General features: G+C 44.9%; 1 protein-coding gene across 19 annotated transcripts in view; it reads left to right on the plus strand.

The window, feature by feature from the left end:
- The window catches only part of LOC125307129 (liprin-alpha-1-like), a 47,669-nt gene extending 35,037 nt beyond the window's left edge, over nt 1-12,632 (plus strand). For 5 of the 19 annotated variants that reach the window (XM_048262930.1, XM_048262937.1, XM_048262932.1 and 2 more), the window contains 12 exons: nt 659-670; nt 1,817-1,898; nt 2,003-2,203; nt 4,116-4,178; nt 4,519-4,545; nt 5,509-5,684; nt 5,823-5,920; nt 7,348-7,523; nt 7,946-8,014; nt 8,109-8,307; nt 8,703-8,788; nt 10,940-12,632. In XM_048262930.1, the coding sequence (XP_048118887.1) occupies nt 659-670; nt 1,817-1,898; nt 2,003-2,203; nt 4,116-4,178; nt 4,519-4,545; nt 5,509-5,684; nt 5,823-5,920; nt 7,348-7,523; nt 7,946-8,014; nt 8,109-8,307; nt 8,703-8,749 (1,150 nt within the window). In that variant the 3' untranslated portion in view covers nt 8,750-8,788; nt 10,940-12,632. The remainder of the gene's footprint in view (nt 1-658; nt 671-1,816; nt 1,899-2,002; nt 2,204-4,115; nt 4,179-4,518; nt 4,546-5,508; nt 5,685-5,822; nt 5,921-7,347; nt 7,524-7,945; nt 8,015-8,108; nt 8,308-8,702; nt 8,789-10,939) is intronic. The other 14 variants (XM_048262936.1, XM_048262944.1, XM_048262939.1 and 11 more) reach the window with 10 other exon arrangements.
- Nucleotides 12,633-13,514: the final 882 nt, after the last annotated feature.

Raw genomic sequence — 13,514 nt, forward strand, 5'->3', positions numbered from 1 at the left:
GCAGAAGCAGAGTGTCAAAGCACTCCCACCACCACTCCACCTCCCACCTCCACCCTGCTGCTCACGCGCTGCCTCTGCACACACAGCCCCCACCCCACCCTGCTCCCCTAACTCCTCTCCCCTCTGCTCCTCCTGTGTGGTCCATCGGGGACCAGGGTCCAGACGAGGCCACTCTCTCGCTCCTGTCAGCCAAGCGCTAAAATCAGCTGCATTTCAAATCATTGGGGCTGGAGCGTAAACTCCTGTTGGATGTCGTTTAGTAAAGCGCGGGTTTTAGCTCTTGGCTGCCAATAGGAGCCGTTCTCTAGAATGTTCTCTAAACTGTCTGCAGTCATCATTCGCAGCGCATTGTCATTCGTGTCACAGTTCAACGCCTCCATTTCTCATCGGAGAGCCTTTCAGTTTCATCCATTGCAGTTCATGTGATCATTTCTCATTTCTGCTTAACACCAGTGTGTGGCTAATAGATGCAGCTAGGCACATTTCTGTAAAGACATCTTATGCCTTTGTGTGTTGCTCTAATTTGTGACTAGATGTTGCCTCCATAATTTGCTTCTGATCACATGTAGTTTTGTCACCATGTGTTGTGTGTGTGTGCTGATTCTGGATTATTATTCCCTCTCTTACCCCACCCTCTGTCTCTCATGTGCACTTGTAGTCCCAAAACAGGGTAAGTGGCTCCATTTTGCTTTTTGCTTTGGCTTCTTCTGCCACTCTTTCTCTTTCTTCCTCTTTTTTTGTTCTTTTTTGCTTCAGAGTGTGGTTGGCATGGCTTCCCTCCTGAATAACTCCGAGCGGCTGTCTTCCCAGATGCCTGAAAATCCACAGACAGTGCATTCCCCCCTCCCCCTCCAAAACTACTAACTCTCAGTGTGCCTTAAACCTCAAAGACTGGCATTGTACTTATGAAAGTGCGCTGGTTATTGTTGCCGTGGCAGGGGTGTTCTTGATGCCATGTTTGTGTGCAGTCCTGCTGTCTCTGGACTGTCAGCCACGTTGTTAGCGAGATGGAATTCCTTCACTACGAGGTTTCACTATGCTTTCATAATACAAAATGGCAAGCCAGCGCCATCTAGTGGTGCAACCTGTACTCAAATATTTGTGGCAAGGGTATTATTGAAAAAGGTTGAGATACTTTCAGCATGCATCACATACAAATAAACCATTTGAGCTACCTTTAAGTGAGGTGTTCTGTAGTGGATGTTGTAGTTGACTAACCCTGGTCTTGTTCTGCCTGCCCTTGTTTATGACGCTGCTCTCTCATTACTGTAGTGTCGCCACCACGTCAGCCACAGAGATGTCTTGGATGTTTATTTTCAGCATAATCATCATATAATTATAATGATACTTTTCAAATCCTCAAGTTTTCCCCAGAGATGTCTAATGATTGACAGCTTCTTGGATGCTCATGTGGTGGTTGCAGTCATAGTTTGGCACCAGACATTGTTGTGCGCAGGGGCTTGTGTTTTCCCTCCTCGTGATGCTGAGTGGTACCAGGCTGTGGAGAGCCTGTGTGCTATCAGCTCTGTCTTTAAGCCCTGACCGTATGGCTGCTCATGGATCTGTGTCATATGTTACCAACTGGGTTTGGGCTGCTCCAGTGCTTTGATGCCCCCTTTTCAAGAGTTCAAGCATGAAAGAGTGTGTGTATGTTTGTTCGTCACTGGTGTCTTCCTCTCGAGCCTGGGACTAACTCTTGTTATGTTTGACTATAGGCATGACCTCCTGGGTGGACTGTGTGTTGGGTCTGTGTATGTTTGTTTTGACTGTGTGTGTGTAACAGCGCGAGTGTAACATGCTTGCGTGTATCCCACAGGCATGAGCTTCTGGAGGAAGCTCGTCGGCAGGGCCTGCCCTTCGCTCAGTGGGACGGACCCACGGTAGTGGTCTGGTTGGAGGTAAGGGCAGAGCACCCTTCCACACTATCCAACCTTCAGTCTCCATCACTGTGCAAATGGTCACCACCACCCTCTCCATCTCTCTCTCTGTCTGACCCCTCCAGCTGTGGGTTGGGATGCCTGCCTGGTATGTTGCAGCGTGCCGTGCCAATGTGAAGAGCGGCGCCATCATGTCGGCACTGTCTGACACAGAGATCCAGCGGGAGATCGGCATCAGCAACCCGCTACACCGGCTCAAGCTGCGGCTCGCCATCCAGGAGATCATGTCCCTTACCAGCCCCTCTGCACCGCCCACCTCCAGAACGGTACACACACACACATACACATATACACACACACACACACACACACACACACACACATATATATATATATATATATACACATACATACATACTCACTCACATACATACATACACACACACACACACACACACACACACACACACACACACACACACACACACACACACACACACACACACACGCCGTGTGTGTGTGTGTATACATATGTACTTAACCACAGATCCCTGCTGAAAAAACCAGCCTGACCAGCTAAAGGTGGTTTGCTGGTTGACCAGCTTGTTGACCAGCTTGTTTGACCACCCTATGATGGTTGACCAGCTAGACCAGCAAATCTCTTGCGAAAACATACCTTCAGCTGGTTTACCCACCTAACGATGGTAATTCAGCTGGTTTTGCTTGTCGTACCACCTCAAGCTGGTCATTTTAGCTGGTGTTGCTGGTCTACACTGCTGGTTTAACTAGCCGTGCCAGCTTATGTTGGTCAAACCAGCATGACCATCTTACACCAACAATGTCAAGCTTGGCAAGCTGGTCACCAGCATGACCATCTTGCACCAGCTGTATCCCACACGACAGGCTGGTCAAACCAGCATGACCAGCTTCCTCAGGTGACGTCAGCATATCCAGATGGTGGTCCAACCAGCTACACCAGCAAAGACCAGCAAGAGCTGGAAGAAAACCAGCTAAAACCAGCTACCAGCATAAGCTGGTTTCTAGCTGTTTTTTTCAGCAGGGATGCGTCATTGAAACAGAAGCACATGCATACAGGACCCCTCATATGCACACACATGTACAGTATGCACACACAATGACAAATACTATTGTGTAAATACATACTGGTGGTAAGCCCAAAATATTATTTTCCACATATAGTAATACTTTTATAAATGATGTATTATGATAAAAACAACAATGAATTATTATGAATAACACTGTATGTCTGCAGACTTGCTGTCTGGATTAAATTATGAAGGATTGGCTCTGATTTCAAATGAACTAGCGTTGCATTAGAGCTGCAGTTCCACCGTGTTTCTGTCGAGGCTCTCCCATTTCAGCACAGTGTCCACACCAAACAGTGAAAATCCAGACTGAGAAAGTGCCGGTCAGCCCACTGCTGTTAGCCAGCCCTCTGCGTTAGCTCATTAGCGTTGGCCTGAGCCAGAGGGGCAGGCCATGAGGGGAAATCGGCTGCTCCATAGCAGCTGGGTGGAGCACATCTGGGGCAGATCCTCCACTCTCTCAGCCTGGAATTCCACTGCTGGTTTGCACTCTAGATCTCTCTAAAAGCTTACATAACACTGATCAGGACTGACTATTTCAACGTGAAGGGCTGTCAATGGATAGCAGAATAAGCAACAATCAACAAACCAGAAATTTGCCTGGGTATACATTTGTGTGCGGTAAAGCCCCAGAATCATTACAGCTGTTTCTCTGTCATAAATAATCAATCTCAAGTGTCTTCTTTTCTCTTAAACAAAGAGCTCCATAATCTTTAGTCCATCAGTGATTTATATGGTACATGACCAACTTTCTCTTCTTGATTGGTGCATGCTTATCTTCTCTCACTAACATTTGAGGCCAACACCAATCTGACTGCACGATTCACACCAGTGACCGTTAACCTGGATGATTTGTCTGCCTTTTCTGTTTATTTATTTTCTTCATTTGATAATTGGTTCCTAATATGCCTGCTACTCATTAACATTCCTGTGCTGTGATGTTCTCTCCTCCACTTCCTCTTCTTTGTCTTCTCTTCTCTCTGAACTCCTCCTCCCCTCCTCTCCTTTTCTCTCCTCCTCTCACAATGCTTCTCTCACTCACTGGACTGTGCTTGTCACTCACTGGGGTATGTCACTCGATTGGGGGTGGTGGCGGCGGTCCGTCGGGTCACACGACGGGTCATGTGATTAGTCCACGGGGAACGTGTGGGTGACGCATGAAGAGATGGAGAGCCTGGCGGCCACGCCTCCCACGGTTAGTCACCCTCACCCCATTGGCCAGATTCTTGTGGTCGGCTCCACCCACCCCACCCTAACCCCAGAGGCTGTGTGAGTGGCGTGGGCACGCTAGCACACATGAATGTCTGTCTCTAGAGTACAGCTATTTAGACCACACAACTCCTTTTTAAAACTTGCATATGAAGGTGTCTTGTGCGTGTTTATGTATGTGTGTGTGTGTTTGTGTCTGTCTGTGTTGTGTACATGTGTGTTCTAGGTTAAGACTGTGTGTAGAGCATGAGGCGGCTAATTCATAGTTGCTGGCTAACAAACCTCTTTTGCTCTCTTCCACGCTAACGCTAACCCGCTAACCTCAGGAGGATGACGAGGGCACCTGGGCCCAGGTTTGCACCTGTCTCTGTGTCTCTGACCTTAATCTTAAAAGTGGCGCGCCCCTGTGTTTAAGCTTGATTCTGTTTTCCTGTTTACTTGCTTTTTGGTTTCTCAAGGGTGGCAAGTTCTCCATCTTATTATCAAGACTTAGTCATAACTTCTGTCTATTGCTTCCATCATATCACATCAGGTTCTACTCATGAAGCAAGCACAGTTAGATTCCATATTTGCCTTTAAAGGCACAGTTAGCCAAAAATGAATACACAGCCATTATCTTGGCTACACAACCTCATAGCCACCCTCCCATAAAAGTCTCCCATAAAAGGACTTCTCCAAGTGGAAATGACCAAAACAAGTTATCCCACCATCCACATTCATAATGCAGCAACACACTGGTGCTTTACAATCGGATTGTCTAGCTCCTTTTGTGTTTCTCTGAACAAGGGACCTATTATGGGATCCCACCAGTGAAGAATAGTAATGACAGAATTTCCATTTTTGGGTAAAACCATCCCCTCAAAGCTGTAAAACCTCTAAAAGCCTTACAATCCCCATGTAGTCACTTGATTTATGCACCTGAAAGTTTTAGATCATTTAAATATAGCACAAGATTAGGGAGTTAGTGGCAGTCACTAAGCAGTGATGAGTGTGAGATGGTGTTGAGCAATTTACAACACTAAATGTCAAACCCAGGTGGTGCAGGTTCCTTGTTTTTTCCTCAAGCAAGGTTTCCACAATGGTTTTAGAGATTTGTTGATTTATCTCAGTAATTTTGGATCCCATTTTAGTGCACTGAGCGCTTGAGCTGACTGTGGTGCTGTTCCAGTGGACTTGTAGTGGTGGTGGGCGAGGCTTGTGTGTGGACTCCCTCTTTCCTTGCAGTAGCAGCACTAGTAGTAGTCGTAGACCCCCTTGTGCTCTGGATCTCCGTGGGTCCATACCTGACTGTGTGTGTGTGCGCGTGTCTGCCCCAGACTCTGGCGTATGGCGACATGAACCACGAGTGGATTGGTAATGAGTGGCTCCCCAGCCTGGGTCTGCCCCAGTACCGCAGCTACTTCATGGAGTCCCTGGTGGACGCGCGCATGCTGGACCATCTCACCAAGAAGGACCTCCGGGGTCAGCTCAAGATGGTGGACAGCTTCCACAGGTTGGACACCTCCTCCTCACCCCAAGCCTTATCTGCCAATCCACTTTTGGTATGGTATGAATGTGGAGTTGACTCGTGCTCTTACTGGTCTCTGCTGTGCTCAGTGTCGCCCCCTTGTGTGTATGTGTGCCCCTACAGGAACAGCTTCCAGTGTGGGGTGATGTGCCTGAGGCGGCTCAACTACGACCGGAAGGAGCTGGAGAGGCGACGAGAGGATGCTCAGCTGGAGATCAAAGGTACAGACGACACGTGACTGTGTGACTCTCTGTGGCTGGTGGTGCTGTGGTAATGCTTAGAGCATTGTGTTGGAGCTGTGGGAAGCTTTGCCACCTGGTAAGTGGTTGGACTGGTTTCTATCCCTGGACATTGCGAGTCTCTGTTGCTTTGGATAAAAGCTTCTGCTAAATAGGACTCACCATAAGTTAGTTTTGGTTTGATGGTTAAGGCGAGACACTACAGGTGAATAGGGTAACATTTTTAACAAGCAGATGTCACTATGAAACTTCCCCAGTTGATTACTTACATTAATATGAGAAAAAAAATGTATTACAAGTTTGCTGTAATTTAATGTTTACATATGCAAATTAGGCATTATCTAATTAAATATCATTAATTTGCATACATTTTAAGGCACCTAAACCTGAGCATTGGATACAGCTAGGTTCAAAATGATGTTTTCATTGTGTTCAGATATTAGATGGGGAAACATTTACAGAGGGATTTCTGAATATCTACTTTTGTTATCCTGTAAATCAGAAAATGATGTCACTAGCCCTAAAAAATCGATTTTTTCCATGTTTTTAGGCATAAAATGTCATGTAAGTCAGGCTAGGAATAATATATCAACAAACCCCTCTGTAGAAATCTTCGACATATAGTTAGGCATAAGTCTAGAAAGTTTGGTGTATGTACGTGCTTCTGAAGTGGAGTTTTTGAGCTCAGAGTGTGAGAGAAAACTCATTTTGAGAAAACCGCCTTGAAAGACAGCCAATGAGATTCCGTTCTCAGCCTAGACTTCGCCTTTGAACTTTTAGCGATTGGTTGCTGATACAAAGGAAGTGTCCATATATGGATCACATAGCGTGATACAGGAAAAACAGAGCTTTCCAGCGGTAGTACACATGATATGTTTTGGACCCACGATTGAGGGAGTGCATGCAAGGTTAGAACTTTTGCTGAATTTAGGAGAAATATACAGGAGAAAGTAGACACAATATAATGAAATAAACACCTAAATGTGTAAATCCGGACTTTTTGTTGTAGTAGTGTAATAGAATACATGCTAAGGTAACATACTAGCTCAAAATCTCGAAATTGACCAGTGCATGAAAAAACGATGTTTTCACCTGCCATGTCTCGCCTTAAACTGCATAGCATGTCATGCTCCTCAGAATGGCTACATATTCCATCTGTACTTTCTGTCATTTGGAGGTTTCCAGCATTTATGTTTGTTAAAAACAGTTCTGCTCTGATAGGGTTCATCAGTGTCATCTCATATGTTCCTCTCCCAAATGTTATTGTTACAATTCCGTCTGGCCCAGTAAATACTCCATCGTTGTTTACTTCACCAGTAATGCCTCTGTCCCTACCGAGCTTGTGCCGGTGTATGTTCCAGACATGTTGTGAATAAGTGTGTGTGTGTGTGTGTGTGTGTGTGTTTCAGACGTGCTGGTGTGGAGTAACGAGCGGGTGATCAGCTGGGTGCAGGCCATCGGGCTGAAGGAGTACGCCAACAACCTGCTGGACAACGGCGTCCACGGGGCGCTCATCTCCCTGGACGAGACCTTCGACTACAACGCCATGGCCCTCCTGCTGCAGATCCCCATGCAAAACACGCAGGTGCCCAGGGCTTGGCGCGCTCACACACACCCCCTCACACACACACACACATGCACACACACCAGGCTATGTTGTGTCTACAGAAGATACTACTGCCAACCGCTTAGATCCACACCCACACGGCCTAAGCATTTGTTATATATGGTATACTGTATAATCTTTTGATCCTGTGAGGGAAATGTCTGTTAGCAGAGCCTATATATATATACTACCGCAACAACTTGCGGTGTTAGCCTCAAAATATATTATTATTATTATTTTATTTATTATTGTGTTAAATGTTTTAAATATAAAGCACTTTGAGCTGCATTCTGTGTATGAAAGGTGCTCTACAAATAAAGCTTATTATTATTGTTATTACATGGTGAGCTTATGAAGTGGAACTAACTGGCTGCCGTGTGTGTGTGTGTGTGTGTGCGCAGGCTCGAGCAGTGCTGGAGCGTGAGTACAACAGCCTGTTGGCCGTGGGGACGGACAGGAAGATGGAGGAGGTGAGTGACCACTGCAGCATCATACCCACCTCACGTGCACGAGACACTCTGGAGCGTATCCATGACGCTCTCACTCTTTCTTTCCCTTTCTCAGCGTTCGCTCTCCTCTCTTCTCCTCTCGCAGGACGACGACAAGAACTTCCGGCGAGCCCCTTCCTGGAGGAAGAAGTTCCGTCCCAAAGACGTGCGGGGGATGAACATCGGCTCGGCCGACACGTTGCCCGCCAACTTCAGGATGGCCAACAGCAGCGCTTCTTCCCCCGCCATGCAGCCAAAGAAACTCCAGATGGACGGTACGAGGCGCTGGGGTCAGATGGGTCAGCCAGTTGGGGGTTTAGTAGGATAACTTTAAATAACATCAAATGAATCACCAGTGCAGTGTTAATTATGTAGAGGATGCTGATTGCTCTCACTAATGGAATGTGTGCTTATTGCAAATGGCCTGCTTGAAGTGTGTGTGTGTGCGCGTGTGTGTGTGTGCTTGCATATGAGTGTGTCGAGCTGCTGTGCTGGCTGAGCTACTGTGTGTGTGTGTGTGTGTGTGTGTGTGTGTGTGTGTGTGTGTGTGTGTGTGTGTGTGTGTGTGTGCGCGTGCGTGCGTGTGCGTGCGTGCGTGTGGTCTAACTGTGTTTGGGTCTAACTGCACGTCCTGTCCCGCTGCATGTCCTCGTCCTGATGGGCCCCGCAGCAGCGCAGATGCTGGACTCTGCCACGGTCAGGACCTACTCATGCTAACCAGGCCTGCCAGCCCGGCCCAGCCTGATGGGCACCATGGTGAGTGTGAGCCGTGTGCCATGAGCCGTGGCAGCTAGCACCCTAACCCAGTGAATCTCAAACTTTTTTTCTGGGGACCCACTTTTTAAAAATGACAGACTATCGCGACCCAACTCTTAACTGTGGTAGTTAACAAACTAGATCAGTGGTTCTCAAACTTTTTCTTTCATTCCCCACTTTGATCAAGGGGGCATTCTCAAGCCCCACCTGTCCCTCATCGCTGTGGTAGTGGTAGGTCAAGCTTAAAATTGTCAAATTTATTGAAATAATGACAAGTTCTAAATATATCCTCTTCAACAGAGTTAAAATCAGCTGGTGCTGCAGATATAATAATAAATAAATACATAACACACATATTTCTGTTTTCCAGCAACATATTAGGAAGCATAGGCCATTTTACAGCATTGTACAATATATTCAATGAAATACCAACATGCTGCATTAAATGGATCCATAATCCAGTCATAATCCATAATCCAGTCAACTGCTGGTTGGGAAATATTTTTGAAATAAACTTTGCAGGGATGTGATGTAGGCCTACTGTTTAATACATGGGATCACAAGAGTGGCTCCCAATCAGACGTTTCAGCGATTTCGCTCAGAAATCTCAAAGGCATAATACTGTCACGATTGAGGCGCCTGTCCCATATTCAAGTGTTTTTGGTGAATGCAGTAATCTTATTTGCTAGGTGAGGTAGGTGCTTGTCTTTGCCTTATAACTGGACATTTAACTCAAATGTATCGCTAAGATATATCAAATATATCGCTAAGATAGGCCAGCTTCGTCAAGAAATGTTCATTAGTGAACGTGCTTGCAGATTCAAACATGTGCTCTTCCTCCAAGAAGAGGCGACTCCGAGCTCAAACACGCGCGACAGCACTTTACCTCGGGAGAGCCACCTTGCCTCGCTGTGAAACAGTACAGCCTTTTGGTCAGCTACCATCTCTTCGCAAAGTGCGGAGAATACGCGCTTTTAAGGGCCGGATTTTGATGAAATTCACCACTCGCACAACAATGTTCAAAATCTCATGTAGGTTGGGACTAACTAAGCTGCCTTGACACGAGCGCTTCCCTGTGAATAACACAGTGCGTCCATTGCGCATCAGGTGCTACCTGGGCCCAGGCTACAGATAAAAAATAAATTAAAAAAACTCCTGTGTTTTACGTCAGTTACGACAGTTTGAGAAACGCTGCCCTAACCAAACCAGACTGAGCCACTGGAAGTTAATCTTACAATTTAGTTAGGTACATTTGTAACATTGATCATTTTTAGCCATTTGTAACATTAATCATTTTTAGTCATTTCTTAATGGCTTAAAAGAAAATGTCATTGCTAATATTACGGCTACCTCCTTTACTACCAAACTATGTTGGTTAAATGTACTTCTTACCTATAAAGGACTTGTGTAATGAAGTGTAATAAAGTGTGTGCTGCTTGATGCAAATAGTTGCGGCTAACATGTTCTGTTCTGTTGGAGGTAGAGCGTATTTAGATGTGTGTAGTAGCCCCGCGTGCTGCATTTGAGTTTGGGAACAGCAGTAGCCGTGTGGAAGATGTGTGTAGTGGCCTGCTAAGCCCAGACGGCCATGCCTGTGGTCAGTGAGTGCTGAGTGTGAGTTTGGGAATAGCAGCAGCAGTGCCATGTCAGCAGGAATGACTTGACAGAATTACAAGAGACGGCGACTCCTCCGCTATGCTGCTTACATTTAAAATGGCTGATTGTGGGGCTGAAGAATTCTTGGCAGTAATGCGTCTCTGTCCTCTGCTTCTCTCTCTCTCTCTCTCTCTCTCTCTCTCTCTCTCTCTCTCTCTCTCTCTCTCTCTCTCTCCCTCCCTCCCTCCCCCTGTCTCTCTTTCTATCACCCCCTCTTTCTCTCTTGCTTTTACCCCACCTCCATCCATTTTTTTTCCCCTGGCTTCATTCTCTCACTGGCCGTCCATCCATCCATCAACCTCCCTCTGCTATTTGCTCTGTCTTTCTGTCTGTATGTGTCTTTATGTCTCATGCTCTTCCTCTCCCTGTACCCCCCTCTCTCTCTCTCTCTCTCTCTCTCTCTCTCTCTCTCTCTCTCTCTCTCTCTCTCGCTCCTCTCCTTGTATCTCCCTCCTATATCACTCCCTTTCATTTTCCCTCTCTTTTCTCTCTCAGTTTATGCTCATTATCTCTATAGGTGATGAGCTTGCCGAAGAGGTGGACCTCTCACCGAGCTGAGCTCTAAATGGACGAGGACTCTTAACTATATCATGGAAGATGGCATTTGCAAATCTCCCCCGATAGCCTCGAGAACATATTTTAGATGTAATGATTATTATATTTATCTAAACCAGTGGGACATTTCATTTATGTAGTTCTACTATGTCTGTATGTAAAAGTTTTATTTTTGTTTGTCCCCCCAACATCATTTCTTTTGTTTGTCTATATCATGCTTAACTCTTTCAGATGTAACTGAATGTATCACAAGTCTGAAGTTTGTATATTTATCTTACAAACGTTATCTAATCGTTTTATTCTCACCTTGTTATCGACCAGATGTACTTTTTTTCCTTTCTACCCATTCTTGTTTTTAATCAAACTTAAGCTCAAGTGACTTTATTGTGTGATTTGAACTTCATTTGTGTCACCCTTTTAGTTATGGATCATATCGCTGTTGATCATTTCTGTTTGTTTTTAAAAGTGGCTCTTTAGGTCAACTGTATTATGTGAATATCAGAACAGGTGCAAACCATAGACTGAAACTTCCTCCTCAAACTGATGAAATGTGGACACTTGACAGTGGAGCATGACACCCCACACACACACACACACACTCACTCCTCTATCCCTCTGAACCCTGTTGGACATTTCATGTGAAACGGTTCGCCCCTTTCTTTGTACTTTTTTCCTGCTAAACCAAAATGGAACTCTTGAATAAGCCATAAATGGTAGCGACAATGAGGGCTACTTTTTTCGGAGGCATCTTTATTTTTGGACAGAGGTGTTCCTGCCGAAAACCCAGGTTGTCCGGTGATCCTCATGTGCTGAAACTCTCCATTCCTACCCCCTCCTTCCACACAAGAGACACGTGCGAAAGCAAACGCATCTGGATGAGTGTGTGCATTTTGCACACCCATGCGTGTGTGTGTGTGTGTCTGTGTGTGCATTTTGCACACCTGCGTGTGTGTGTGTGTGTCTGTGTGTGCATGTGTGTGTGTGTTGCGCTGAATTGCTTTTCTCACAGGACCAACCCCACTGTGGCCTCAACTCCAACCACGTGCTGCCCTCCCCTTAAGAGGGCTTCATGATCCCACCCACGTCCACCCGCTCTACTCCTCCTTTAATCAAGCCTTATTGCTCTCTCTCTCTCTCTCTCTCGTTTGTCTTTTTTCTATTTGCTGTCCATCCTCATTGTTGTTTCTCTCCTCGTCATCGTGTAGACCTATTTAGAAGTTGCCATTTGTTTTTGCTCTTTCTCTTTTGGATCATCTTAAAGGCTGGATGGTTTCTTTTTTTCCGTCAAGGAAATGAATATTGTGATCAGGTCCCTCTGAACTGTTTTGAGCAAATAATGTAGAGGAGCTGAAGATGCCCTTTACCCTCCCAGAAAGTGCTGACATGTTGGTAGTTTGTCATTGTTCTTTGTGCTGTAGGATTTATGCACACTTCAAATCATGTTAGTCCTGTTTTTAAATTGTCTCCCATATCGCGGTTTAAAAATCTCCTGATCTTGTAACAGAAATTATGTACAGTCTGAGTACTTATGAACTATTTTTATCACAGTATTATTTATTGCTTCCTTTCAATAAAATACTGAAACTTATTTTCCACTGCCAATAAAAAGACTAAGTCTTTGTGTTAAAAACAACTCTGTTGTGTGCTTATCCTTTGTCTGCTTCTATCTGGATTCTCTCATGAAGGCTAGAAAAGCAACTCTTCATAAAGGTCCTAATACTACTCTTTAAAATGAAATGTGTCATCCATGCCCCATCACAGTGTTCATACATTTTGAAATTGTAATTGAAGGATGAAATTGTCAAAGTAGAGTTAGGAATTAATTGTTAGTGCAGGAGGAGTATTTGTTAGTTATTGTGTTTACAATAGTAATACAGAATACAGGCTAATGAATGATTGTGAACTAGATTTAAAATTGGCTCAAAATATTCCCTTAATACTGGTCCTACAGCTCTACAGTCACTAAGTATAAAACAGCTGTAAGTCCATATGCATTCTCAAAAAATACTCAACATGGTTTCCTTGGAGGTGCCACTAACAGCATCAGTCTATGGATAATGTGTGAATGATCTTTAATGCATGAATGAATGGTTGTACACAACAGTTCTCTGACTGTAGGGGGCACTGTTTTACTGGCAGTGCAGTATAATATAATGGCTGACCATGACAGTTTGGATGCATATGAGTTTCAGTATTCTTGTAGCCTATTGGATAGGAGTAAATATTGAGGGGCTTTTTTCAGCAGTAGTGTCTTAATTCTAAGAGACTGGATAATTACTTGCCACTAGATCATGGATAGAATTTAAATCGAAGTGGCATAAAAAAAAAAACACTGTCCAGACATGTACTGCATACAATCCTAAGATGTACATGAAAGGAGATCTCTATGCTGGAGTCTTTATATGGCTACAATTATATTTGAGGATGTACATATTTTTGTATCATTGCTTCCATAGTGTGAATTCATTTTTCATTAGGCCTACATCAACCCCATCTATAGCCTATCTTCTTTTAT

The sequence above is a fragment of the Alosa alosa genome, chromosome 14 (genome assembly GCF_017589495.1).
Source record: "Alosa alosa isolate M-15738 ecotype Scorff River chromosome 14, AALO_Geno_1.1, whole genome shotgun sequence".
Taxonomy (NCBI): domain Eukaryota; kingdom Metazoa; phylum Chordata; class Actinopteri; order Clupeiformes; family Clupeidae; genus Alosa; species Alosa alosa.